The sequence below is a fragment of the Amblyraja radiata genome, chromosome 6 (assembly GCF_010909765.2).
Source record: "Amblyraja radiata isolate CabotCenter1 chromosome 6, sAmbRad1.1.pri, whole genome shotgun sequence".
Classification (NCBI taxonomy): Eukaryota; Metazoa; Chordata; class Chondrichthyes; order Rajiformes; family Rajidae; genus Amblyraja; species Amblyraja radiata.
This window is the reverse complement of record NC_045961.1, coordinates 54,457,422-54,485,082: the sequence shown is the minus strand read 5'-3', so window position 1 is coordinate 54,485,082 and position 27,661 is coordinate 54,457,422. Positions and strand designations below refer to the sequence as shown.

At 42.4% G+C, this 27,661-nt stretch overlaps 1 protein-coding gene across 4 annotated transcripts in view; it reads right to left on the bottom strand.

Moving 5' to 3' along the window:
- The window catches only part of pds5b (PDS5 cohesin associated factor B), a 148,043-nt gene that overhangs the window by 98,459 nt on the left and 21,923 nt on the right, over nucleotides 1-27,661 (bottom strand). For all 4 annotated transcript variants that reach the window (XM_033022878.1, XM_033022879.1, XM_033022880.1 and 1 more), the window contains 7 exons: nucleotides 19,413-19,543; nucleotides 13,629-13,832; nucleotides 12,396-12,482; nucleotides 9,641-9,738; nucleotides 4,694-4,820; nucleotides 4,502-4,582; nucleotides 645-785 (listed from right to left, as the gene is read on the bottom strand). In XM_033022878.1, coding sequence (XP_032878769.1) covers nucleotides 645-785; nucleotides 4,502-4,582; nucleotides 4,694-4,820; nucleotides 9,641-9,738; nucleotides 12,396-12,482; nucleotides 13,629-13,832; nucleotides 19,413-19,520 — 846 coding nt within the window. In that variant the 5' untranslated portion in view covers nucleotides 19,521-19,543. The remainder of the gene's footprint in view (nucleotides 1-644; nucleotides 786-4,501; nucleotides 4,583-4,693; nucleotides 4,821-9,640; nucleotides 9,739-12,395; nucleotides 12,483-13,628; nucleotides 13,833-19,412; nucleotides 19,544-27,661) is intronic.

Genomic DNA, 27,661 nt, shown 5'->3' with positions numbered 1-27,661 from the left:
ATGAAACCTTTCTATCTTGTCCTACATTATAATGAAATTACATAGCCCACCTGCTTGTCTGCATTGCCTTTCCTTGTATTCATCTTTAGTTTTCGTTTCAGTGATACAGCATGGAAACAGGCCCTTCGGCCCATCGAGTCCGTGCTGGCCAGCCAGCAATCACCCATACACTAGTTCTATCCTAGACACTCGGGACAAATTTTAGAGAAGTCAATTAGCCTACAAACCCACAAGTCTTTGGGATGTGAGAGGAAACCGGAGCACCTGAGAAAAACCCACACGGTCACACGGGTGAATGCGCAAACTCCACACAGACAGCACCCAAGGTCATGATCAAACCCACGATTCTGGCACTGAGAGTCAACAGCTCTACCGCCGTGCCACTGTGCCGCCCTCTTGAATAGTTATTTTAACTAAAACAAAATACAATTTACAATGCATCTAGAAAATTTGACAGAAAAAATATTTGTCATGAGTAAATGTTCCAACCTAGTGAAGGCTGAATAGATTTAAATTAACTTAATGACCTAATTAATGTCAGAAATTAATAACAAAACATTATTACACATTACTGAATAATAATAAAAAATGAAGCAGACGCTTCAGTAAACATGCAACACATAGAAATGAGTTAACAGGTGTACCTTAAGTTTAAACTCCAGTTGTGGTAAAACTGAAAGCAGCAGATGACTATCAATATTGTAGAGTTCAAGGATCAAGTCAAAGACATGCTCAGACAGGTCACTGATGGATGTCTTGCCTAGCATCAAAACCTGGTTAAAAAACTGTTGGCAGAAAATTCTGCAGTTAGTAGGATCTGTGATAAACATCAAATATTATGACTACCGAAAGAAAAAGACTGCAAATAAAAAACCCAACAATTTTTAGCAAAAATGATCACTCTCTTCAACTCTTCCATCACACCAAGCAGTAATTTTAAATTGCTCCAAATCTCACCTCTCTGTTAAACCCGTTCTTAAATGAGGCGAGTCCATTTAAGAACTTCCAAAAAAAAAAAACTAGAACTTTGCTGATGGGCAAAGTGTAGCATATTATAATGCTTCACCAACACGCAATCCACAGAAGTGCTTCGAGAAATAAGCCATGCCTCTGGACCAAACAATTCAGAGATCAATTGAAATTAAACAATTAAATTAACTCTAATTCACATCATATGAAATACAAGGAACTGCAGATGTTGGTTTACAAAAAAAAGACACAGAGCGCTTGAGTAACTCAACGGGTCAGGCAGATTCTATGGAAGAAGATTCCTGATCCAAAACATTACCTACCCATGTTCTATGGAGATGCTGTCTGACCTGCTGAATTACTCCAGCACTTTGTCTTTTTTTTCTAATTTATGTCCTGCAGGTTCCTTTCTTTTGAGATGAAGGGAGACAATAAACTAAGCCAGGTCTAAGGCAAAGGAGCAGTGGGATGACTGGTTAACTGTGGAAGTTCATGTTTCACCTACTGGGTTATGTAGCACTCAACATAGGGGCACCATTTAAAAAAAACCTCAAGCATGTAACTTCCACGTAATTGCAAGAAATCCCAATCTTGGACATAGTTCAGTAACTAAGAAAGAACTGGTTGGCGTGGAAACATCAAACCTCTAAGCAGAAATTTCAGACTACTGCACGCTAAGAATTCTTGCCAATTAAAATCTGGTCTGTGGGACAAATCTGAACATCAGTACATCAGTAAACTCTTCTTATGCATCTGAACATCTGTCAACTCTTCTTATGCATCCTCATCAAGGTTGGTTAGCTTCTACACTGTTTTGTGGATTATGAGATGACTGATGGGGCCAATATGCAGATACTTCCACTAATGGCACAGGGATACACAACATGGCAGTTGATAGAAACAAGGAAATGCAGATGTCCATTTACCAAGGAAAGATACAGAATTTGGTGTAGCTTAGCGGGTCAGACAACATCCCTGGAGAACATGGATAGGAGATGTTTACAGTCAGGACCCTTCTTCAGCCTTAACTGGCAATTGGTAGTTAGCTTGCTGAGCTGGTGTGCTACTTCTGCATTTTACACAAGGTTTATGTGTGCTCCCAATGCATGGTTTCAGGGTTCTTAGTACCATCCTGAATGCTAATTTTCCATTGCACCAGTCATGGGCTACAGTATAGTGGAGATTTTGCACATTTTTGCCCAAGGCAATTGCAATTTTCCTCATTAATGCACATCTTTATGGAGAGCTGGCTCCTGAGAGAATGGAAGCTGTCCTCGTTTTCTGAGTCTCACCATGTTGGAGGGTTGTCTTGGATCAGAAGAGTACAAGAGTTTATCTTAAAGATGTCAAGCACAAAACAGTATGCATCTCTCTTTGAAATGCAGACGATGACCTTGTTCACAATTGGAATAGAAATCCACTTTGGCCTCCAGTCACATGCTGCTAATATTTCATTTGATTCTGGAGAAGTACCTACAGATATAAAGGTAGCAAATACAATCAAACTATTTAAGAAAAGGAGAGAAGGGGAACAAAGCCACAACGGACCAGTTAGCTCGATGTCAGCAGTATGGAAAAAACTAGAATCTATCATGAAGGAAGTGAAAGATGTCACTTAGAAAATAAGAATACAACTGGTCAGAGTAAACATGGATTTATGAAAGAAAAATTATGTTTGCCGTATCTTTTTTTTGGGGGCGGGGGGTTGTACTTGGCGGAATAGATAAATGTGAACCAGCTGATGTGGTGTTTTTGAACTTTCTAAAGAACTTTGATAAGGAGCCAAACAGAACATTATTCAATAAAATTAGAGCACATATTACTGAAGGTAACAAGCCTGGATTGAGAATTAGTTATCTGACAGAAAACAGTTACTTTTGTGTGTTTGGACTCACTAATAGAATTGGAGCAATTTACCAGTTGTTCACAATCCCATCCGAAATCCTATTCCTTTTCTCCAGAGATGCTGCCTGACCCACTGAGTTACTTCTGCTTTTTATGTATATCAACCATCTGTTTCTTACATTAAGGGGGGGGGGGGGGGGGGGAAAATTCACTGAAAGTATAGCAAACAATTAGATATGTTGGCCTTCAAGGGATTTAAAAAAAATTCAAGTCTTTTAGAGCAGGGGAATCAAGAACCAGAAGCCGTAGGTTTAAGGCGAAAGGAAATGATTTAATAAGAACCCAAGGGACATTTTTTTCCTCACAGAGGATGGTGGGGATATGGAACAAGCTTCCAGAGGACGTAGTTGAGGCAAGTACTATATCACCATTTACAAGACATTTGAACAGGCACATGGATAGGAAAGGCTTAGAGCGATACGAGTCAAACGCAGGCAGGAGGGACTAGTTTGGATGTGGCATTTTGGTCTGCATGGATGAGTTGGGCCAAAGGGCATGTTTCCATGCTGTATGACTGCAAGACTACTAGAAATGTATTTATCCACTTACATACATCCCTGGTGAGCCAATATCAAATATCCTGTACAGGTCATCTCTCCCTACCTCAGGGAGGGAATGCAACAAAGGGCCCACAATGTTAATTCCTGAAATTGGTGAATACATACAAGGAGAGATTAAACAGATTATTTTACGCAATCTTGTATTTTAAACAACTGGGAATTATCGAGCTGAAATAAAATTATTACAGGGATTGACAATGATGGATGATGAGTTGATAATTATCATAGGTTGGGAGGCTGTAAATCAGGACATTCTGTCTCAAAATAGGGGGAGGTGGTGGAGGTATTTCAGGACAGAGGCAAGAAATGTCTTCATCCAGAAGAAAGTGAAACCTTTTTGGAATTGATCCAAGAGGACTGTAAAGTGTCGGTCGCTCAAGTATATTCTTCAAGTTAGATCAACAGAGATTTTCAACAGTAATTAAATCAAAGTACATAGGGTCACTGCAGGACAATGGCACTGAAGTAAAAGATGAACTATGGCCGTACTCAGTGACAGAGGAGGGAGAAGGAAGTGTTTCTACTTCTTATGTTCTATGTTTTACGTTCTCTTGAAAATTGGGTTTCTTTGATCATAGCTGAAATTATTTTGTTTGTTGTAAATTTTAATGTAGACCATTTCACTTCAATTAAAAATACAATTAACGTCCAAAATCTTCTTGCATTTTCTGATTACGGTGATAATGTCAAAAGCAGGCTACCCTAATTGGAAGTGGGTTGGTCTTTTGCTCAGAACACCAATTAAAGTGTATGACAGCAGGCTGGGGGAGGCTGTGAGTGTTACTTCTATGGATTTCAAATAGTATTTGACACATTCACAGAACAGAAGATAAATTATTGATCTGGTTATTAAGTGGCTGAAAAAGACAAAGAAATAGAAGTCATGGGCAAACAATAAGATACGTGCTTCTGCATTGCAATCACTTGGAATATATCTGATGGTAAAACTCAACCAAAAGCAGAGGGATGGAGATAGCTATATTTGAATGGATAATTACACAATATCAAACCAGAACCTGTAACTTGCAAACAGTGAATCCTAGGGGAAAATTAAATCAAATACTTACATTAGTAATATATGGTTCAACTGCTTGAGCAGTCCTTTTCAATAGAGCTTTTGCCAAATCATATGCTTGCTTGTTTAGATTCTACAAGAAACAAAAGCATTGAAAGTAATCAACTAAAATAAAGCAAAAATGCAACTATGCAAAGTATATTTATTATTTTGAAATCTTAATTATAAAAAATGGGTTACTCACCTTGTGAGCTGGTACGAGGTTGACAAGAACAGTATCCAAAAGTTCCTGAGAAACAGCGTCTCCTTCACACACAATGGAACTCATCAAATCCACCATGTGCATGTGGACCTTTTGGTTATGTCCATTACTGCAATTTATTCAAAAGAGATAAAATGCATCAAATTTAAATTGAACAAAATAATTTATGATCTCAGGCCATTCCTGCAAGTTGTAAACAATGGAATGCCTTAATTCAACAACAATGTAAAGGGCCTGTTCCACTTACGCGACTTTTCCGGCGACTGCCGTCACCCGTCATAGGTCGTTGCAGATCGGCGAAAATTTTCAACATGTTGAAAATTCAGCAGCAACCAGAAAGATGCTATGACTCTTTGGGTGACTGAGGAGACTACTCACGAACATACAGGCGACACCCTGGTGACATGTCGCGGGATGAAGCCTGTATGGTTGTGAGTAGTCGCCCAAAGAGTCGTACCTTGTTCTGGCCGCCACTGGATTTTCAACATGTTGAAAATTTTCAGCGACCTGCAACGATCTATGACGGGTGCCGGCAGTCGCCGAAAAAGTCACGTAAGTGGGACAGGCCCATGACTACACAGACTGCAGCAATTCATGGCATAGACTCAATATCAGCTTCAGGGTGGGGGTTGCGTTCCTTGAAAATAGTTCGTATTGCAGTTTTCCATAATGCAAAGCCAAATCATCTGCTCATGCGTCACGAAACGAGTGTTGGAAATAAAAGGCAATTTACTTACTTTTCATTCCCCCATCTCCCCAACCAAATACAATCAGCGCAGTAACATAATTAAAAACTTCAATAAAATAGCAGCAATATCCAGATAGCCAACATTTAAAAATAATGATTCAAAGAAAAATATTGGCCACGGCAAAATAGAGAACTCTGCTGATTTTCAAATAGTACTGTGGCAGCTTGAACATTAAAACAGTAGACAATGCCTGACCTTAAAAGTCAGATCCAGGAAAACCATGTCAGTGCAAGATTCTATTAGTAGAACTTTGAACAGTTATCATTGGGTTTCAAGATACCACTGTGCTCCCACTAAGCCAAGTTACAATGAGCCAACTTTGTCAATTTAAAGAAAAAAATCCTCTTGGCGGTGGGGGAAAAAGGCAATTTAATTTGGCTTTGAGAATCTGTAACTTTATTATATTTAAACCAAGTAAGCAAATTTCAAACAATATAATTACTGCAGGGTGCTACTGATTATGTGGGAAGATGCTATTTTACTCCAAATAGGAAACAAAAATATACTATTTACCCAAGGCAGAGATTTATATGCTACTGGTACTTTCCCTTGCAACCGCAGGAAATGCTACACTTGTCGCTTCACCTCCCCCCTCGACTCCATCCAAGGACCCAGCCGTCTTTCCAGGTGAGGAAGAGGTTCACCTGCACCTCCTCCAACCTCATCTATTGCATCCATTGCTCTAGGTGTCAAAAGAGTTTAGAGAGTTTCCTTTATTGTCATTCAAACAATAGTTTGAACGAAATTGCGAACCTTGCAGTCATGACAGAAAAAAAAAGCAACAGAACACACAATGAACACAGTTTAACACAAACATCCATCACAGTGAATCTCCAGGCACCTCCTCACTGTGATGGAAGACAAAAAGTCTTAAAGTCTTATCTCTTCCTTGCTTGTTCTCCCGCTGCGTTGAGGCGATCCAGACTTCTGATGTTGGGTCCCCCGCCGGGTGATGGTAAGTCCCGCGGCCGATTTCAAGCTCCGCCAATGGGCCGATTCAAACTCCGCGACCTGGGGCGGACGAAGCTGCCACCCTCCAGTCCAGCGGACGAAGCTGTTGTTGTGGGAGCTCCCGAGAATCGGTCACCAACCTGGGACCTGCGAGCACCCGATGTTACCGTCCACAGGGCCCGCGGCCGAAGCCTCCGAAGCTCTGAAGTCGGGTCGCAGCCACAACGCCACCAGCCTCCGAAGTCAGCCAGCCAGATGGTGAGTCCACAGGCTCTGCCACCGGAGCCCCAAGGTCGATTCCAGTTGGACGCCGCCAGCTCCACGATATTAGGCCTCAGCGCAGACGGAGACGGAGATACGACAAGGAAAAGGTCGCATCCCCGTTGAAGAGGTTTAAAAAGTCTCCCCCACCCCCAACTAAAAATAAACTAAAACATACATCTAACAAGACAAAAGGAAACCAAAAAAAAGGAAGACAGACGGACTGCAGGCGAGCCGCAGCTGCTTGGCAGCGCCGCCACTTCCGGAAATTGCTAGACCAAGCGCAGGCTTGGCGATCGCTTCGCCCAACACCTCCGCACAGTTCGCATTAACGAACCCAATCTCTCGATGGCTCAGCACTTCAACTCCCCCTCGCATTCCGTATCCGACCTTTCTGTCCTGGGCCTCCTCCATGGCCAGAGTGCGTCCCACTGCAAATTGGAGGAGCAGCACCTCATATTTCGCTTGGGTAGTTTACACCCCAGCGGTATGAACATTGATTTCTCCAATTTCAGGTAGGCCTTGCTTTCTCCCTCCTTCCCCTCCCCTTCCCAGCTCTCCCACAGCCCTCTGCCTCCGCCTCTTCCTTTCTTCTTCCCCGCCCCCCCCCACATCTGTCTGAAGAAGGGTCTCGACCCGAAACGTCACCTATTCCTTCGCTCCATAGATGCTGCCTCACCTGCTGAGTTTCTCCAGCATATTTGATAACCTTTGATTTTTCCAGCATCTGCAGTTCTATCTTAAATATGAATGTAACTTTGGTCATTTAAGACTGATCATTAACGTTGCAATCATCTTCAATTCTCCTGCAGGTGACTCCTGCATCAAGAGTCACTCACTCTATTGTGTTCCTCCTGCTCAAGGCCTCGTCTAAACCAATCCCACTTTTTTGTCTTGCATTCGCATTGACTTCACACCCCTCCACTTTAACTCTCTTGCAACCAACTTATATTGGGGTCAATTTACCTACCAACTAACATGTCTTTTGCATGTGGGAAGAAACCAGAGCACAAGAGGGCGAACATGCAAACGTGACCGACTCCAGTTGAGAATTGAACTCTGATCTCTGAAGCTGTTAGGCAGCATCGCTAACTGCTGAACTATTGAGCTGCCCATTTTCCTTTTGCATACTGAACAGATGGGTGATGTGGCTTATTATCTGCTAGGTGAGTTAGTGGACGCACTGAAGTTATAATGATTGCCTGCCTATTGACCATTGGAAAATGTTACTGAATTCTAATTGCCTAACCAGCAAAAATGTGATGTACTACTTTTGGAAAGTCGGGACCTTTTACAAATATGAATCCTTGCACTTCTATTAACTTTGTTTTTGTGGCTAAGCAGCAACAATACAGCTCATGCTTTCCCAGTTTTGGTGCAAAGATAACCAAACTTCTGCATTAAAGAGAAATATTTTTTTCTTGCTTTTCCAACAGGATTAAACCCAGGTCTCTGAAGCTATTAGCAGCATTGCTAACTGCTGCCTAACTCTAACATGAGAAGGACCATACATATGCCAATGAAACTTTTCTGGTCTGATTTTTGCAATCATTTAATGAAGCTTTTATTAAAAAAATACCTGTTACAATAGAAGACAGGCACAACATGCTGGAGTAACTCAGCAGGTCAGGCAGCGTCTCTGGAGTAAAGGAACAGGTGACATTTCCGGTTGAGGAATAGATCAGAGGCGGCACAGATGACCAAAGAGCCCCCTATGGTCCATTGTTGGCCGTGGAGAAGGTGATAACAAGGGAATACAAACGGTAAAACTAACGGGATGGCTAGGGTCAGGGAGGGACGGAGAGAGAGGAAATCCGGAAGTTACTTGAAATGAGATATTTCAACATTCATACCACTAGTCTGTAAGCTAACCAAGCAAAATATGAGGCGCTGGCTTTGATATAACTCGAGATTCCCTCTCCCCCGACTCTCAGTCATAAGAAGGGTCTCGACCCGAAACGTCACCTATTCCTTTTCTCCAGAGATGGTGCCTGACCCTCTGAGTTACTCCGGCATAGTGTGTCTATTTTCGGTGTAAACCAGCATCTGCAGTTCCTTCCTACCTGTTACAATAGGTGCAGGAGTAGGCACCGCTGGAATACTTTGGAATCTACAATAATAGTTGTACATTGACAGGGATTAAAAATAAAATGACCCTGATTTTGAGACAGCAAAGTGATGGCACTGTGCAGTGACACTCAACTAATTTACCTTATGCAATAGATTTCATCTTTCCCAATGCCAGCAGCCCTCAGATATAGGAGACCGTCAGATACAACACCCAGTGGAAGCGAGGTCATCAAGCAAGCCAAGCAGTCAAATGCATCAGGTGGCGTAGCGGTAAAGCTACTGCCTTATAGCGCCAGTCGTAGGTTTGGTCCCGACTACAGGTGCTGTCTGCACGGAGTTTTGTACATTCTCTCCATGACCTGCATGGGTTTTCTCTGAGATCTTCAGTTTCCTCCCACACACCAAAGACGTACAGGCTTGTAGGTTTATTGGCTCGGTATAAATGTAAATTGTCCCTAGCGTGTGTAGGGTAGTGTTAATGTGCGGGGATCGCTGGGCTGGTGAACACTCGGTGAGCCGAAGGACCTGTTTCCGCACTGTATCTCTAAACTAGACCAAGTTAAAATTTTCAATTATTTTATTCAAATACTGAAACAACTGTGGAAGTTACGGTAGAAGATGATGAACATGCAAACAGTATTTTGAAATATTATCTGAGAAAATAGAAGTACACAAGGTGACAAGACAATTTATGTTGGTTTATTATTGTCACCTGTACCAAAGAATAGTTATTTTGTGTGTTATCCAATCAGATCAGATAGTACTGTACATAAATACATTCAAGCCACAAAATATTAAGCAAAAGAAAAGATACCAGAATTATTTAATGCAAAATGGTATGTGATCCTTTTTAGAATCCAACTAATTCACGTTAATTTCACTTGCTAGCAAAACTTACTTTATCACTTGAAAAAGCGTTCTGTACAACTGAGTGAAGATATCATTGCAATCCTCCAGTTCAAAGCAGATGTTATATGACTTTACCCAAGCAATGTTCTGTTAAAGAAAAAAAGTATGATTATCCAGCTGGGTCAAGCTGATTAACTTATGACTGTAAAAGAAAGTTATAAAAACTCCAAAATGTTCTCAATATGATTATGCAACTGGTATCAAAAGGCAATCGATAAATGGCTCTAGAACAAAGAACAGTGGCAAGCCAGTCAAATGTACTTAGGCACAAGAATGCGAAACAGTATAATTATAATGATCATAGCAGATGAGCTAATAATTCTTCAACTGGCTTGACTGCACTCCTGTGTTATTCAACACTTCAAAATTAAGAAAACTAAAGCATTTTATTTCCATGGAATGAAACTGATAGGTATTCAAGTGATCTGCTGATATTAAGAGAATTAATAGGCTGTAAACTACCCAAGCAGAATACAATCTGCTGTTCTTCCAGATTCCATGTGGCCTCATTCAGGCAATGGAGGTGGTGTAAATAGAAGGTTGGTATGGTGGACAAAAGGCAAGTGTTTGTTGGTTTCTGTCCATTTCCCTCCACTGATACTACGTGACTCACACAGTTCCTCCAGCAGCTTGTTCTTTACATCAGTACTAGTTCTGCTATGTCGGGAAGTACGACAGTAGGATGTAACTGCCCGAGCACTAACAACCAACCAGCAAGTGCCGAGGCATTTTCCATTGGCCAATTAATAATTGTGAGATTCAAGCCCAAAACAATTTTTGTGTTATAATTGGGGAATTACATTTACTATTCCAAGGGAAATGAATGGAAGCATTCAGCAGAGTGTTTCAGATGTTTTTTGCAGTTAGCAGCAATTTCACAACTGCTAATCGTGTAGATATGGACATTTATCCACCTTCCCCCCCCTTCCCCGCCCCCAAAGAAAAAAACCCTCCATAGCATGATTTAAATTTTGTTTAAATTTTAATGAAGACCATTATGAAGGATCCTTCCTCTCCTGTAGGAAAGGAGAGGGATGGAAGTTCACAGGAACTGATCCAGTACATTGAGTGGACGGGCTGACCAGACTTTGAATAATGCCACCAAAAATGGCAGTGCCAGCATGTGTAATATATGCAAAAGGAATTTCACTGTGCAGTTGCATTTATGACAAATAAAACACTATTGAACCTTTGTAGTTTCCAGCTATGAAATGATTTCCTTCTCCAACCAATTTTAAAGCCATCATCTGCAATTACTTGTTTCTACATTTAAAACTGCATCGATAGTATCACAGAGGCTTTAAATGGGAGGATGGGTGGTTGGGGAAACAAAGATCCTATATGAAAAGATGCAATAAGGCTCTAGGGTTTTGGTCATGAAGCCAAACAAAATAATTATTTGAAGGCAGGAAATTGAAAATGAGTAAATGAACACTGCAATCAAATGTTGACAGAGTTAATAAAGCAAATTTCCAAAAGAACAGAAGATCACTACATAAAAAATAGATTAACATTGTAGAGAAGCTGAGAAAGGCTTGTGTAGACATAACACAAGTTAGTAATATTCCTAAAGAGAAAAATGTGATCATGATTATAGCTCCATGGATGAAATGACATTGTAGATATCAAGACTGATGCAACAAAAAAAAGCAAGTTGGAGAATTTTAAATGACTACTAGACCAAGGGGGAGGCCTGCGGCGTCACACACACACTAACTACCCCCCCACACACGAGGGGGGGGAGAGGAGGGGGGAGAGGGGAGAGGAGGGGGAGAGAGAGGAGGGGGAGAGTGTGGTGGGGGAGAGAGAGGAGGGGGAGAGAGAGGGGGGGGGAGAGAGAGGAGGGGGGGAGAGAGAGGAGGGGGGGAGAGAGAGGAGGGGGGGAGAGAGAGGAGGGGGTAGAGAGAGGAGGGGGGAGAGAGAGTAGGGGGGAGAGAGATGAGGGGGAGAGAGAGGAGGGGGGAGAGAGGACGGGGGAGGAAAGGGAGGAGCATGGAGGGGAGAGGGAGGGGTGCGTGTGCGTGCGCCATTTCGCCTTTGACTCAGATCTCCTCGAAAACCCGACGCCGAAACGGTGAACTTTTTACATATTCTGGTAGAGATTGACCTCATGATTTCAAAAATCCAACCATCTGTAAAATGGGTTCATTATCTCCTGAGTTTTTACTTAAAATTGTTCACCAATCCGAGTTTTTTCCCCCCAATCCTTCCTGATCATCGCGGTGTGTGTCTGTATGACCTTGGCTTTGCAACGTTTGGATTTCACTCGCGTGTGTGTGTGTGTGTGTGTGTGTGTGTGCGTGCGTGCGTGTGTGTGTGTCTGTGTGCCTGTGTCTCCGGCCCATAAGGCTCAAATATTTCCAACAAGATTGCATAAAATCTAATAAGTTGCATTACTCTGTGCAAAGCAATCATGGGGCCACTTTTGGAATAGTTCACAGATTGCCCTCCTTTCCAAAGATGGAATGTAGTTGTGATGTTTAAAGAATACTGCAGATTACCAGCTGACATAATAGATCTGAACTGAAAGGACTGAGCCAACAACATTACCTCAAACAAGACAACAGAGGTCAGGAGTCACCAAGAAAGAATTTCTGTAGAGTTGTTCATTCTGCACCAGTAATAACTACATTAGCTGTCATTGAGAAATCTGTGCTTTGCAATAGTGTTTATTAGAATGTACCAAGATATTCAAGCAACAATCTATTATTAACTGTTTTAAAAAACTATATTATACCACTCACCTCAAGTAAATAGAAGTATCTGTTAAATTGTGCACTTTTTGTATCTTCCAATCCCTTTAGTTGTCTAGTTATGAACATAAAAATATCCTAAATAGAACAACATTTTTGAAAAATACTTGATTAGTGAATGCATAACAATATTTCAATTTAAACAAAATTTATACGAGTGCAAACTTGATATGAAACATTTAAAGAAAAGGCAAATTTAGAGTTCTTAATCAATTGAATTACTCAATTTAAAATTACACCAATGAGGATAAATTATGATGTTTTCTGTTTGATGTGCCCATTTAAAAAAAAAAAAGCTGGTTTGTTCCCTGAAGACTTACCCACAATAAGGTAGGGGGGGAGATTTAACAGGAACCCGAGGATAGCTTTTTTTACACAAAGGACAGTGGGTATATGGAACAAGCTGCCAGAGGAGGTAGTTGAGTACCTAGGTACTCCTCTAGGTACCTCCTATCTCCTGTTTCTATGTTTCTCCTCTAGGAGGGTACCTAGAGGAGATAGATACTATCATAACATTTAAGAGACATTAGAAACCTAGAAACATAGAAAATAGGTGCAGGAGTAGGCCATTCGGCCCTTCGAGCCTGCACCGCCATTCAATATGATCATGGCTGATCATCCAACTCAGTATCCTGTACCTGCCTTCTCTCCATACCCCCTGATCCCTTTAGCCACAAGGGCCACATCTAACTCCCTCTTAAATATAGCCAATGAACTGGCCTCAACTACCTTCTGTGGCAGAGAATTCCGGAGATTCGCCACTCTCTGTGTGAAAAATGTTTTTCTCATCTCGGTCCTAAAAGATTTCCCCCTTATCCTTAAACTGTGACCCCTTGTTCTGGACTTCCCCAACATCGGGAACAATCTTCCTGCATCTAGCCTGTCCAACCCCTAAAGAATTTTGTAAGTTTCTATAAGATCCCCCCTCAATCTTCTAAATTCTAGCGAGTACAAGCCGAGTCTATCTCATATGAAAGTCCTGACATCCCAGGAATCAGTCTGGTGAACCTTCTCTGTACTCCCTTTTGGACAGGTACATAGAAAGGATAAGTTTTGAGGGTTATAGGCTAAGCACGGGTAGATGGGACCAGTGTAGATGGGGCATGTTGGTCGGCACGGGCAAGTTGAGCCAAAGGGCCTGTTTCTATGCTCTATGACTAATAAAGTTTTATACTATCCTTGCATTCTTCATGGAAGTAAAGGCAGATAAAAATCAAACTATACCTTAAGTTTATCTGGAGATGTGTAAGGTGCTTCAGGGGCATAGATTCTGAAGATATCAGCCAAGCAGCAGGCAACCAGCAGCCGCACATCCTTATCAGGATGTTTAAGAAAAAAATCAGAAGCAAGATGTAGTGCTAAATTGAGGTACAACTCCTTTTCATCCTCCGAATCTTGGTCCATGTCCATGAAGGTTTTAACAACCATCTAAGAGAAGACAAAGTTTATGCACAAAGGCGTAACTTCACCACTTCATCAAACCCAAACAGAGCAACTAAATAAATGAAATACCGAAGTTGAACGGTCAGACAAAGAAAAAATTTTCCCTCTCAAATTATTCATATCTGCAGCATGCAACCAGTCAGAAAGATAATGAGAATTGTAACTCGGGGCAGTTCATAGATCCACCATTCCCATCATTCGTACCACCGGGCATCAAGTCAAAATTTGAAACTCAACAAGAGAGAGGAGCTACAGATCAAAACCCAATTCTCCCAGAATCAATTATTCTTAACATTAATCGGCATTATAATATTCAGTAAGATATCAGCCACTTCAGAGAGAAAGGTGAAAAATTACATCTCAATCTTTAGCATGCACAAATATACATTTACTGGAAGAAAAAGTTGCCAAGTTCTTAAAAATTATCATGATTTGACTTGTTTGTAAACATTTCAGTCTATACTTACAACTTAAAGGCTTGTCCCACTTAGGCGACTGACATAGTCGTAGCAGGTCGCCGAAAAAACAGCAACTGGACCCCCCCTATGACAATGTCTACGACAAGCTACAACAACCTACCACCTAGTCGACATCAAGCTATGGCAAGCTACTGACAACCGGCAACCCATTAGGACGACCACACAGGCGACAACCTATGACAACCAAAGTCAACCTAAGTCCACCCGCGACAAGCTACGACCCTGTTGGCGACAACTGAAGGCAATTCAGTCATCGGTACCCGTCTCCAGTTGACATAGGTAGTCGCCAATGGAATTCACCGAAGTCAGCACTGGCGACAACCTGCATCACCTGGCGACGACCTACGACAGCACCTACGTCAGGAGAAGTCAAGCTACGCTCATTACCGTCAACCCACTGTCGGCAAAATTTTTTGAACATGTTGAAAATCCAGAGGGTACGAGAAAGACGCAACGAGTCTTTGGGTGACTGAGGAGACTACTCACGACCATACAAGCGACACCCCGGCGACCATGGCTGGAGTCGCCTAAAAAATAGCCTAAGTGGGACAGGCCCTTTAGAAACAGAAAAAGTCTCTAACTCTTCGTGTAATGGGTCTTTTTTCTTGATCACTTTTTCACACAATCACGACTCTTTCTCACTTTCTTTACTTTTTTCTCTTTTTAAATCTTAAAAAATGAAGTGGTACAAGAAATGTAATAAGTTATATTTGGCTTGTATTAATGCAATGTACTTTACTTCTAATAAATAAAATTATTTAAATTTTTTTTTTTTTTAAACAGAAAAAGTGAGTGGGGGAGGTGAAATCAACAACCAAGTCAACAAGTGTGTAAGAAGGAACTGCAGATGCTAGTTCCTTCTTAAACCGAAGATAGACACAAAAAGCTAGAGTAACTCAATGGGACAGGCAGCATAGAAGGACTCGACCCGAAACATCACCCATTCCTTCTCTCCAGAGATGCTGCCTGTCCCGCTGAGTTACTCCAGCTTTTTGAGTCTAGCCAAGTCAACAACCTTGGCTTTAACTGCAAAAATCCATTAAAACAGCTTTTGCCAGTCACCTCAGCAATGAAAGCATTGTTATTCCTGTAGAACATAGTAAGCAAAAGGAAGAACAACTAACTACAACTGGTGTGAGGTGGCAGTACATGGCTGCAGATTTTGAAACTGGCTGATCACAATGCTGGCTTTCATTTAGTTTAATGGGGCCATACAGCAAATTATGCAACTATGATGCAGCCTTCAAATAGCTTAGAGGTCCAACACTGTGAAAATGCTGACTCTTTGATTATAGTGTACATCAAAGAAAGTGCAACAAGAGCTCCAATGATTTTCTGGGTACTTAAGACTTGAATCTTTAAAACAATCTTTAAAACAAGACCCAATGATTTCAAGTCTGTAGGATCATCCAGACCCATAACTCCTATTCTTGTTCTCCGGGGATGCTGCCCGACACGCTGAGTTAATCCAGCACTTTGTGTCTGTTTTTGTACCCAAACCCCATTGCCAACACAAATATGCTGAATCAAGAAATAATTCAGTTCGTTTGAATTTATGGCACACTTATCACTAGATGGCAGTCTACTCTACAAGACCATGGCTTTGTGTCAAGCAATTATTTTGCTATCCCTCCAATTAAGCTCACTGATTCTTTAGCATATTGTACAATCATATCCCTTAAAGGCTTGCTGATCTCAACAAAGCATCTCATTGATCAATGGTTTCCCTTAACTTCTCAGCTATTTTACTTGATTTCACTAAACTACAGAAAACGTCCTTCAAATAACAAATAATTAAGCTTAAGTCTGTAATTATTTCTGATCTTTCCCAAATTTGAACATGCCCCAGTTACTCCAGCATTTTGTGTCTACCCTCGATTTAAACCAGCATCTGCAGTTCTTTCCGACACATCTCTGCAGCACATGGACAAGTGATGTTTCAGGTCAGGATTCTTATTTAATAACCTTTTTCAGTGTTGTTGAGTCAGAAGAAAGGTGGCAATCCAAAATATCACCTATCCATGTCCTGCAAAGACGCTGCTTGAACCGCTGAGTTACTTCAGCACTTTGTGCTCTACGCAAGATTCCAGCATCTGCGGTTTCTTGTGTCTCTGACAATACTTTGGAATTCAACCAGCAACACACTGCTTTACTTTAATACAAGTGTTACAGGTGATGAACAGCAATTACAAGTACCCCCCCTCTCCACACAATGTAGCAGTTGGGTTATGGAAATGTCCTCTTTGAATTGACAAAATCATGATGTAAACTTCTAGAATATCATCTTTTGCTGTCAGAACTGTATTGCAGCCATCTTTAGCTTATGCTTGTTTTCAATCAATCAATCAATCAATCAACCTTTATTGTCATCTTGCAAGCAACAGTTGTACAGTGCAAAATGAAAAGACGTCTCCCAGGGAATAGCGGAGCATCGCACATGCAATTTAAAACATTTCACATAATAACACTAAAAACAATCCAGTCCCTGATGGAACAGTATAAATAGTTAAAAGCAGGTAAAACACAACGTTAAAATACAATAAACCAATCATAAAAATGTCCGGGGCAGCTGATTTGAGTGGCCAGTGCCAGTTATTAAAGTGGCCAGTGCCAGTTATTAAAGTGTCCGTGCCGGCAGCAGAATCAAGTGACTGTGAGTACAGAGTGGCTGTTTAGCAGCCTCACAGCCTGTGGTAGGAAGCTGTTTAGCAGTCTTGTAGTCCGGGCTTTGATGCTTCGATATCTCTTGCCTGATGGCAGGAGATCCAGGTGTATGTGGAGGGGGTGCAGTTTGTCCTTAGCAATTCTCTGAGCTTTTTTCAGACAGCGGCTCTGGAACAGTTCTTGTACCGAGGGTAGGGAGACGCCAATGATCCTCTCTGCTCCCCTCACTACCCTCTGCAGAGCCTTCCTGTCCGAGCAGTTGCAGGTGGAGTACCACGTATTTATGCAGTATGTGAGTACAGACTCCACCGTACCCCTGTAGAAAGTCCTGAGGATGTTGGTGGGGAGTGAGGCCTGTTTTAGTTTCCTCAGGAAGTGCAGTCGCTGATGGGCCAGTTTGACGGTCCCAGTGGTGTTCCTGGACCAGGTGAGGCTGTCTGTAATTTGCACACCGAGGAACTTTATGCTCTCCACTCTAGTGCCACTGATGTTGAGGGTGTATTCTTTGGCTGCGCCCTCCTGAAGTCGACAACCATCTCCTTCGTTTTGTCGACATTTAATTCTAGATTATTTTTGCCAGGGCTAGTCCCCTTCGGTTTTCTCTTCAGCATATCATGGTACGCTCAATTGGGTTCAGATCAGGCGATTGACTTGGCCACTCAAGAATTGACCCATTTTTAGCTTTGAAAAGCTCCTTTGTTTTGTAGAATGAACCGCCAGCCAATGAGGTGTGTGGCATTTGTTTGAACTTGAGCAGATAGGATGTGTCTATACACTTCAGAATTCATTATCAGCAGTTCTATCATCAATGAAGATAAGTGAGCCAGTACCTTCAGCAGCCATAAATGCCCAGGCCATAACACCTCCACCACCGTGTTTCACAGATGAGGTGGTATGCTTTGGATCTTGGGCAGTTTCTTCTCTCCTCCATACGTTGCTCTTGCCATCACTGTGATATGTTAATCTTCGTCTCATCTGTCCTCAAGACCTTTTTACAGAACTGTGGTTGCTCTTTTAAGTACTTCTTGTCAAACTGTAACCTGGCCATCCTATTTTTGCGGCTAACCAGTGGTTTGCATCTTGCAGTGTAGCCTCTGTATTTCTGTTCATGAAGTCTTCTGCAGACAGTGCTCATTGACAAATCCACACCTGACTCCTGAAGAGTGTTACTGATCTGTCGGACAGGTGTTTGAGGATTTTTCTTTATTATAGAGAGAATTCTTCTGTCATCAGTTGTGGAGGTCTTCCTTGGCCTGCCAGTCCCTTTGTGATCAGTAAGTTCACCAGTGCTCTCTTTCTTCATAATGATCTTCTTAAGGGGGAGAGGGAGGGGGAGAGGGAGGGGGAGAGGGGAGTGGGAGAGGGGGGAGAGAGAGGGAGTGGCCAAGTCAATCACCCAATCTGAACCCAATTGAGCATGCTTTTATATGCTGAAGGGGACTAGCCACTAAAACAAGTATAAACTAAAGATGGCTGCAATACAGGCCTGGCAGAGCATCACCAGAGAAGACACCCAGCAACTGGTGATGTCCATGAATCGCAGACTTCAAGCAGTCATTGCATGCAAAGGATATGCAACAAAATACTAAACATGACTACTTTCATTTAAATGACATTGCTATGTCCCAAACATTATGGTGCCCTGAAATGGGGGGACTATGTATAAACACTGCTGTAATTTCTACATGGTGAAAGCAAAATGTGTAAAAATGACCTTTATTAAAATCTGACAATGTGCACTTTAACCACATGTGATTCTTTCTATTACAAATTGTGGAGTACAGAGATAAATAAATAAATGATGGGTCTATGTCCCAAACATTATGGAGGGTACTGTAGAATAGTACTGGCTGTAATTACTTCAAAGGCTGTAAATTGTATAACTTAACTTTCTCGCTGGGCTAAAAATATTATGGAGGGCACTGTACCTACCACCCCAAGTGAAAGATTTACTCCTTGGGTTTCTATTAATTGTTTCACTTCTGACCTGATCTTTCCCTTCTCACCGAGATCCTTCAGCACATCATGTCTATGCTGACCATCATACCCATTTATACCAAGCCCCCTTGCCTACATCAACTTCATTTACCTCTATGCCCTGCTTATTCAAGTACCTGTCAAGATGTCTCTTCAATGTTGTTACTATTCTGCCTCCATCACCATCTCACTCTGAATCGACGTACTCTAGTTTTGGACATCCCTACCATGGGAAACATACTCGATCTATGCCTCTCATAGATCATTTTTATATATATATATATATATATATATATATAAAACAGGGTGTTTTATTGTCATATGTCGCATAACCTCTAATGTTTGGAACATCCACAGCTAATTAACTTTGATGTCTGATCATTGTTGTAATCACTGCTGTAACACAAGGAAAGCAAATTGCATAATACATTTAAAAAAAACAAACCTTTAGTCTTCGAACCATTTCCTCCTTCGATATTTTGTCAGAGATTTCCTTAACCCCAGGTGGGTATATAATTTTTCCATCATTGGCCTTGGACTTCGTGTGAGCCATGGTAAAAATTCACCTCTCCTCACCTGTAAAAATAAACGGAACATAACAATAATTGTATTTTTCTCCCATGGGGAAAGATGACCTTCAATTTATAAAGATACTTCCTGACTCATATAGGATAGGACAGAAAAAGCTGGAGTAACACAGCAAGTCAGGCAACATCTCTGGAGAAAGGGAATAGGTGACTTTTGGGTCGAGACCCTTCTAGAGATGCTGCCTGACCCGCTAAGTTACTCCAGCTTTTTGTGCCTATCTTCGGTTTAAACTAGCATCTGCAGTTCCTTCCTACATATCTTATATTTAACGTCCTGACCTAGGAATGCATACATACCATACACTGGCTATATAAATAAATGATGGGTTTTTGTCCCAAACATTATGGAGGGTACTGTAGAATAGTTACATCCACTGGCTGTATTTACTTCAAAGGCTGTAAATTGTATAACTTAACTTTCTCGCTGGGCTAAAAATACTTAGAAGATTAAGAATTTAAATTATTGATCTTATTTCTCACAGCATTGGAATAATCTTGGTTGTATTCCAAGATTATTTTAATGCTGTGAGAAACAAGGTCAATAATTTTAATTTCTAATGCTCAATATACTTTTAGTAACACAAGCTGAAATTTTTTTTTTCTAAATTTCTTAAACGCTAGGGGCTAGATTTCAAAAATACAAATTTGGTTGAACTGTACCTACTTACGTGCGGTTATGCACAGAATTCCATAATGCATTTTTCCCCAATTAAAAAAGATACATCTCCTTACGTTTGTTTCATTTACTGAAGTTCAAAGTGGCTAATGAATTCAATATTTTCAACGGGACTCACAAAAATTATGTACTTCATTCAAGTTCATAGAAAGCACAAGCAACTGAACATCAGTGACATATTTTGCCTGCCTTTTTTTCATTTCAGGGTTGTTTATTGCAGTCAAGTAAAAATCACAAATATTTCTTGGTTAGAAAATACTAGCAGCTGTGCAATATTATTGCTCCTACATTTTAGTCAACGTAGTAATTCTTTGGTCTGCATCTTGTGCAAATATACAAATCTTTTTTTTTTTTTAAGCATTTATTTCTTGGAGATTTTGCATTTACATTGTACTATAGCTGTAAGCTTAACCCACTGTAAAATGTTTATAAACTAATACACAAAATTGTTGATGCTTTAACATTCTAAAGCAAAGGTATCGGGTCGACCATGTCATTTAATTTTATGCAAATTAAGGACTCTTTTTTAGTAAAGTATTAATAGAACAAGTGCTCTGGGATCAGGCAATAAATGCTGGCATTGTTGGTAAACACCCCATAATTCCAAACATGTTGCTGGGCTAACTGCTACATCATTATTTTCAGTGGTCATTTTTAAAAAAGTTTCCTGGAAATCTCGGCTAGTAACTTATTTTCAATTTAATGACTTTGTTCATGTCAGATGAAATATGCTTTTGTGTAAAGCAGAAAACCAAGTGGCTCACAGATAACATCAGAATCGCCACACTGGCACAAGAAGGCAAGGAAGGCAAACACAATTTATTTCAAGAGAGCTAGAATATAAAAACAGGGATGTAATGCTGAGGCTCTATAAGGAGCTAGTCAGGCCCCATTTGGAGTATTGAGTAATTTTGGGCACCATATCTGAGGAAATACGTGATGGTTCTGGAGATGAGGTTTACAAGAATGATCCCAGGAATGAGTGGGTTAACTGTTAACATATGATGAGTGTTTGACGGTACTGGGCCTGTACTCACTGGAGCTTAGAAGGATGAGGGAGGACCTCATTGAAACTTACCGAATAGTGAAAGACTTTGAAAGAGTGGATGGGGAGAGGACGTTTCCACTAGTGGGAGAGTCTAGGACCAGGGGTCATAGCATCAGACGGCTCTCACTTAACTTTTTTTCTCTGTTTCCAGCCAGGCAACCTAGGCAGCTTTTTAGATTGCCAAATGACAGTTTAGGTGGTCATTTAAGATGGCTTGCATGACGCGTGCGATAATGTGTCGGAATTATGCTCAATGAAGCATTCACATATTATTTCCGCTTCAAATAAAGTCACAAACTAAACATATTCACCAATCAAGACATGATATATACCACAATGACATGCAGCAAAATTATAATACAGTATCTCAACTCTTTTTACACGTTGCAATGAATGCAATTTCTATTATTTCTTTCCACTTCCAAACAAAAAATGTGGTTGGATTATTCAGTGTATGATCGACCTCGGTGAGACCAAGCGCAGGCTTGGTGATCGCTTCGCACAGCACCTCCACTCAGTTCGCAATAACCAACCTGTTCTCTCGTTGGCTCTGCACTTCAACTCCCCCGCCCATTCCGAATCCGACCTTTCTGTCCTGGGCCTCCTCCATGGCCAGAGGAGGAGGCCCTCATATTTCGCTTGGGTTGTTTACACCCCAGCGGTATGAACATTGGCTTCTCCAATTTCAGGTAGTCCTTGCTTTCTCCCTCCTTCCCCTCCCATTCCCAGCTCTCCCACAGCCTACTGTCTCCGCCTCTTCCTTTCTTTCCCCCCCCCCCCCCAACATCAGCCTGAAGAAGGGTCTCGACCCGAAACGTCGCCTATTCCTTCGCTCCATAGATGCTGCCTCACCCGCTGAATTTCTCTAGCTTTTTTGTCTACCACACAACACATATCTCTGGCGTGTAAGGCAGCAAGTCTACCAGCTCTGCCGCTATATTTTGTTTTCCAACACACAAAAGATTATACGTTGATAACTTTGGTTACTAAAAAAAAGAAAATATCCATTTTCAGTCAGAATGGCAGGCAGTGACTAGTGGGGTACCGCAAGGCTCAGTGCTGGGACCCCAGCTATTTACAATATATATTAATGATTTGCACGAGGGATTTGAATGCAACATCTCCAAGTTTGCGGATGACACGAAGCTGGGGGGGCAGTGTTAGCTGTGAGGAGGATGCTAGGAGGCTGCAAAGTGACTTGGATAGGCTGGGTGAGTGGGCAAATGCATGGCAGATGCAGTATATTGTGGATAAATGTGAGGTTATCCACTTTGGTGGCAAAAACAGGAAAGTAGACTATTATCTGAATGGTGGCCGATTAGGAAAAGGGGAGATGCAACGAGACCTGGGTGTCATAGTACACCAGTCATTGAAAGTAGGCATGCAGGTGCAGCAGGCAGTGAAGAAAGCGAATGGTATGTTAGCATTCATAGCAAAAGGATTTGAGTATAGGAGCAGGGAGGTTCTACTGCAGTTGTACAGGGTTTTGGTGAGACCACACCTGGAGTATTGTGTTCAGTTTTGGTCTCCTAATCTGAGGAAAGACATTCTTGCCATAGAGGGAGTACAGAGAAGGTTCACCAGACTGATTCCTGGGATGTCAGGACTTTCATATGAAGAAAGACTGGATAGACTCGGCTTGTACTCGCTAGAATTTAGAAGATTGAGGGGGGGATCTTATAGAAACTTACAAAATTCTTAAGCGGTTGGACAGGCTAGATGCAGGAAGATTGTTCCCGATGTTGGGGAAGTCCAGAACAAGGGGTCACAGTTTAAGGATAAGGGGGAAGTCTTTTAGGACCGAGATGAGAAAACCATTTTTCACACAGAGAGTGGTGAGTCTCTGGAATTTTCTGCCACAGAAGGTAGTTGAGGCCAGTTCATTGGCTATATTTAAGAGGGAATTAGATCAGGCCCTTGTGGCTAAAGGTATAAGGGGGTATGAAGAGAAGGCAGGTACAGGATACTGAGTTGGATAATCAGCCATGATCATATTGAATGGCGGTGCAGGCTCGAAGGGCCAAATGGCCTACTCCTGCACCTGTTTTCTATGTTTTTATGTTAAATCTCTAAGTGACGTTATGTCCCCCTTTACAGCTACTGTATGTTTTAATTCAATTCAAGACTATGGGGCAGTACATTGGCCATAAAGTTGCTGCCTAAAAGTGCCAGAGATGCGGGATTGATCCTGAATATGGGTGCTGTCTGTATGCAGTTTGCTACTTTTCCCTTTGATTGCATGGGTTTTCTCCGGGTGCTCTTGTTTCCTTCCACATTCCAAAGGTGTGCAGGAACCTATTTCAGACCCAACCCAAAACGTAATATTTTCTTTTTGTCCAGAGATTCTGTCTGACCTGTTGAGTTACTCCAGCTTTGTGTCTATCTTCAGTTTATATATTATTGCTGCAAGTAAGGATTTCATTGTTCTAACTGGGTCTTGACTCTTGACTTATGTCGCTAATGTGTGGGATAGAACGAGTGTATGGGTGATCAGTGGTCAGCGTGGACTCAGTGGGCCGAAGGGCCTGTTTCCACGCTGTATCTTTAAATTAAACTAAAAACACAAAAACGAGAGCGTGTCGAAAGAAAGGTCTCTAACCGAAACGTCACCCAATTTCTCCTATCCAGAGATGGTGGCTGTTCCATGGAGTTCCCCCGCACGGTTAAAGCATTCACCCTAGTTTTCACCCTACCATAGTTACCCAACCAGGCGCAACTAAATTTAAGGTAGCTCTTTCCCCCCCCACCCCCGAAGAACCCTCTTTTGCTTAAGTCCAAGTCAAGATTCAAGAGAGTTTTATTGTCATGTGTCCCAGATAGGACAATGAAATTATTGCTTGCTGCAGCACAACAGAATATGTAAACATAATACAGAACAGGAGATAAAAGTTCAGTGTGTCTATGTACCATAGATCATATATATAAACAATAAAAAAAACAGATAAAGTGCAATAAGCTGTTATTGTTCAGAGTTTGGAGTTTGGTGGTGGACCCTCCAACACCTCCAGTTTAAATTCCATTTGGAATATTTTTGGAGGGCCTGGAAACCAAGAAGCAAGAGTTGCTCCAGGGAGTTACTCCAGCTCCAGGAAGTGATTCTGCGTTGGGTTTCAGCGGTCGCGGCGAGCGGACAGCAATGGCGGCTAGATCTCCCGCAATGCAAGGGGAGGGAGAAAGTGCCCGGCGCCGACCAGTTGCCGTGACAATGGCATGTGCAGGGCGGCCGATGATGTGCTGGCCGTGGTTGTGCGCATGTATAGGGGGAGGATGTGCAGGCTGTGGCAGTGCGCATGTGCAAGGCGGCCGGCCGAGCCGGCGGATTAGGAGCGGCCGGAGAGCGGCGACCCGGCTGCCCGGACACGGATGGCGGACGGAGGCGGAGAGTGACAGAGAGAAAGAGAGAGAGAGAGAGAGAGAGAGAGAGAGAGAGAGAGAGATATAGAGAGTGGGCCGGCTCAGAGTTGAACGGCAGGTGTGCCGGGTGCTTGCCAAGCCGTGCAAAATGGCATGGCTTTTAGGTTGCCTGGCGGGACTTTAGGTGGCCATTGGCACCCGGGCAACCGTTAATTTCAAGCCCTGCAGAATTAACGGATGTTCCTTTAGGAAGGAAGATGCGGACAAGTCAGAGGGCGGCAAATCTGTGGAATTCTTTGCCACAGAAGGCTGTGGAGGCCAAGTCAATGGTTATTTTTAAGACAGATAGGTTGATTCTTGATTCTTGATTAGTACCGGTGTCAAGGGTTATGGGGAGAAGGAGAATGTGGTTAGCAGGGAAAGATAGATCAGTCATGATTGAATGGCAGAGTAGACTTGATGGGCCGAATTGCCTAATTCTGATCCTATCACTTATGACCTTATGACAAGCCGAGTACAAGCAGAAACTAACAAACAACTGTTCTGCTATCACTGAATGTGCGAGGTTCATGGGTATGAGATATTTTCCCTTCACCAAGCAATTATGAGTAACAGTTTTATGTTTGTTTATGTAGTTATAAACATCTATTTTAACTTTGCAACTGATTTAATCAGTTATTGTGTGTTTGCATTGTAGAAGAATCTATTAAAAAAATATATATTTCTGCACCTTCAGGAACGAAGGTGGAATACAGGCCCCAATCACATTAATAGTGCCGACATGGAGAAGGTCAAGAGCTCCAAGTTGCTGGGTGAAAATTTCATGTGGGACTTGCAACTTGGATCACAGGTTGAGCAGATGCTGCTCGACAGGATAGGAGGATATAATCTGACATTTATGTTCGGCTCCCAATCAAGGGCCTCCAGAATTTCAGTGCAATTGTGAACATTCTTTATCCATTTTGAATGATCAGGGGACATAAATTCTCTCAAGCTTGAGATGCTTTATTTATTTATTTTTTTAAACAAAAGATTTCCAGAACACTCAAATTATTTCCCTTCTTGGTAATTTATTGTAGTGTCAGAGCTCAACACAATTGTTTCAGGAGTCTTGTGTCAGGCAGGTGAATGGGATGGCCTGCCCGAAAAAACAGACTAAGAAACATGGGCATTGGCCTGTGAGAATTTGAAACATGTCCACTTATCCTACCAGTGGGTCCTGAGAATTCCACAGAACAAGTGTTGCTGGTACTTCTCCAATGCATTGAACTGTTGCAGGTAGCCCATGTCTCAGAAGCCAGGCAGAGATCACCACAAGTTTTGTGGAGACACAAGGAACAGCAGGTACTGATTTACCAAAAAAGAGAGTGCTAGAATAACTTAGTGGTTCAGGCAGTGATCTATGGATAGGTCACATGGATAGGTGATGTTTCACGTAGGGACCATTTTTCAGACTCCTCCTTCAGAGTCTCAAGAAGGGTCCTGACCTGAAACATCACCTACCCATGTTCTCCAGAGATGCTCCTGACTCACTAAGTCTGTTTTAGTACAAATATTGTGCTGGCTAGAGGTTGCGATTGTGAAACATGCATTTTCTTCTGATAGTTATGCTGATGATCTTAAGGGTTGTGAATTTCATTATCAATATCAGCTTTCATTGACAGGTGGATCCCAAGATAGGTTAAGTGGTCCATATCTGTCTTGTCATGGACCTTTAGAGAGCAATACTGGCAGCAGCATTGGTCGGCTGGCAGTTTATTTTGTACAAGCCAGATTCACTCATATACTTTGAAAACAAATCAAACATAACATGGAACATAGGTCCTGAACAAGAGCATGTAAAGAATTGTCTACTTATTATGGCTCAATGACCAAGGTTGAAGAGACCCAGCTTCTGGGGAGGATACAAAGTTAACAGTTTTCCCATTTACCATTCTGCATCCACACTAGCAGGAAACTTGCTAGAGATGAGATGCACTATTGAGTGAAAACGATTGAGGCAGGTGTTGCACAAGTCTGCACCAAGAATGTTTGTTCTGGACCTCTTGTTTAAAATCACAGCTTGTTATCATGTAGTAAATATAGAATGGAGATGAATTTCCAAGGGCAGCCAAATTTAATATAAATAGCCCACACTCCTCCTCAACTGACAATCACAGCTTTATGAAAAAGATCGAGTATAATCAACAATGCTGTTCTTGGGAGTTGTCAATAGTGAAGATCAAGTTCAAGATTCAAGAGAGTTTATTGTCATGTGTCCCTGATAGGACAATGAAATTAGCAGAACATAGTAGGCATGACTACAAAACAGATCAGTGTGTCCATATACAGGTGCACAACCTTTTATCCGGAGTTCCGGAAACCGAAAAACTCCGAAAACCGGCCATTTTTTCCAGGATGTCGTCTGCACACCAAAGCTCGCGTTTGGCGCCAAACTGGACCCGAAACGACCCATGGTCAACCCAGGTCTGTACTACTGTAGCGGCTGCCTCCTCCCCGGAGACCGGGGACACTTAAACATCTGTAAATCATTGCTTAAATGTTAGTCAGTTAGTTTGGAGGGCTTTTATGTGAAGGGGGAAGCTTTAATTCTTAGTCCCCTACCTGGTCGGAGAGGAGCGGTCAATGCCTTACCGGGTCGCCGTGCAGTAAGCTCCGGAGCGCTGTGGCCGCCGACTCCCAGCTGGGGCTGCGGGCGTCCGGCCGCGGGCGGCGCCGGTTGTAGCTCCGACCCCGGCAACTCTACCCCTGGCTGCGCTGCGCTCCAAATCAAGCGCGGCCCGCGGCCGGACGCCCGCAGCCCCAGCTGGGAGTCGGCGGCCACAGCGCTCCGGAGCTTACTGCACGGCGACCCGGTAAGGCATTGACCGCTCCCCTCCTCTCCGCTGTGCCCGCCGACATGTTGTGTGTCGGCGGCCACAGCACTCCGGAGCTTACCGCACGGCGACCTGGTAAGGCATTGCCCGCTCCCCGCTGGTATCCCAGCGCTGCGACGCCGCCGACTCCCAACATCGCGGCGCTGAGGCTGC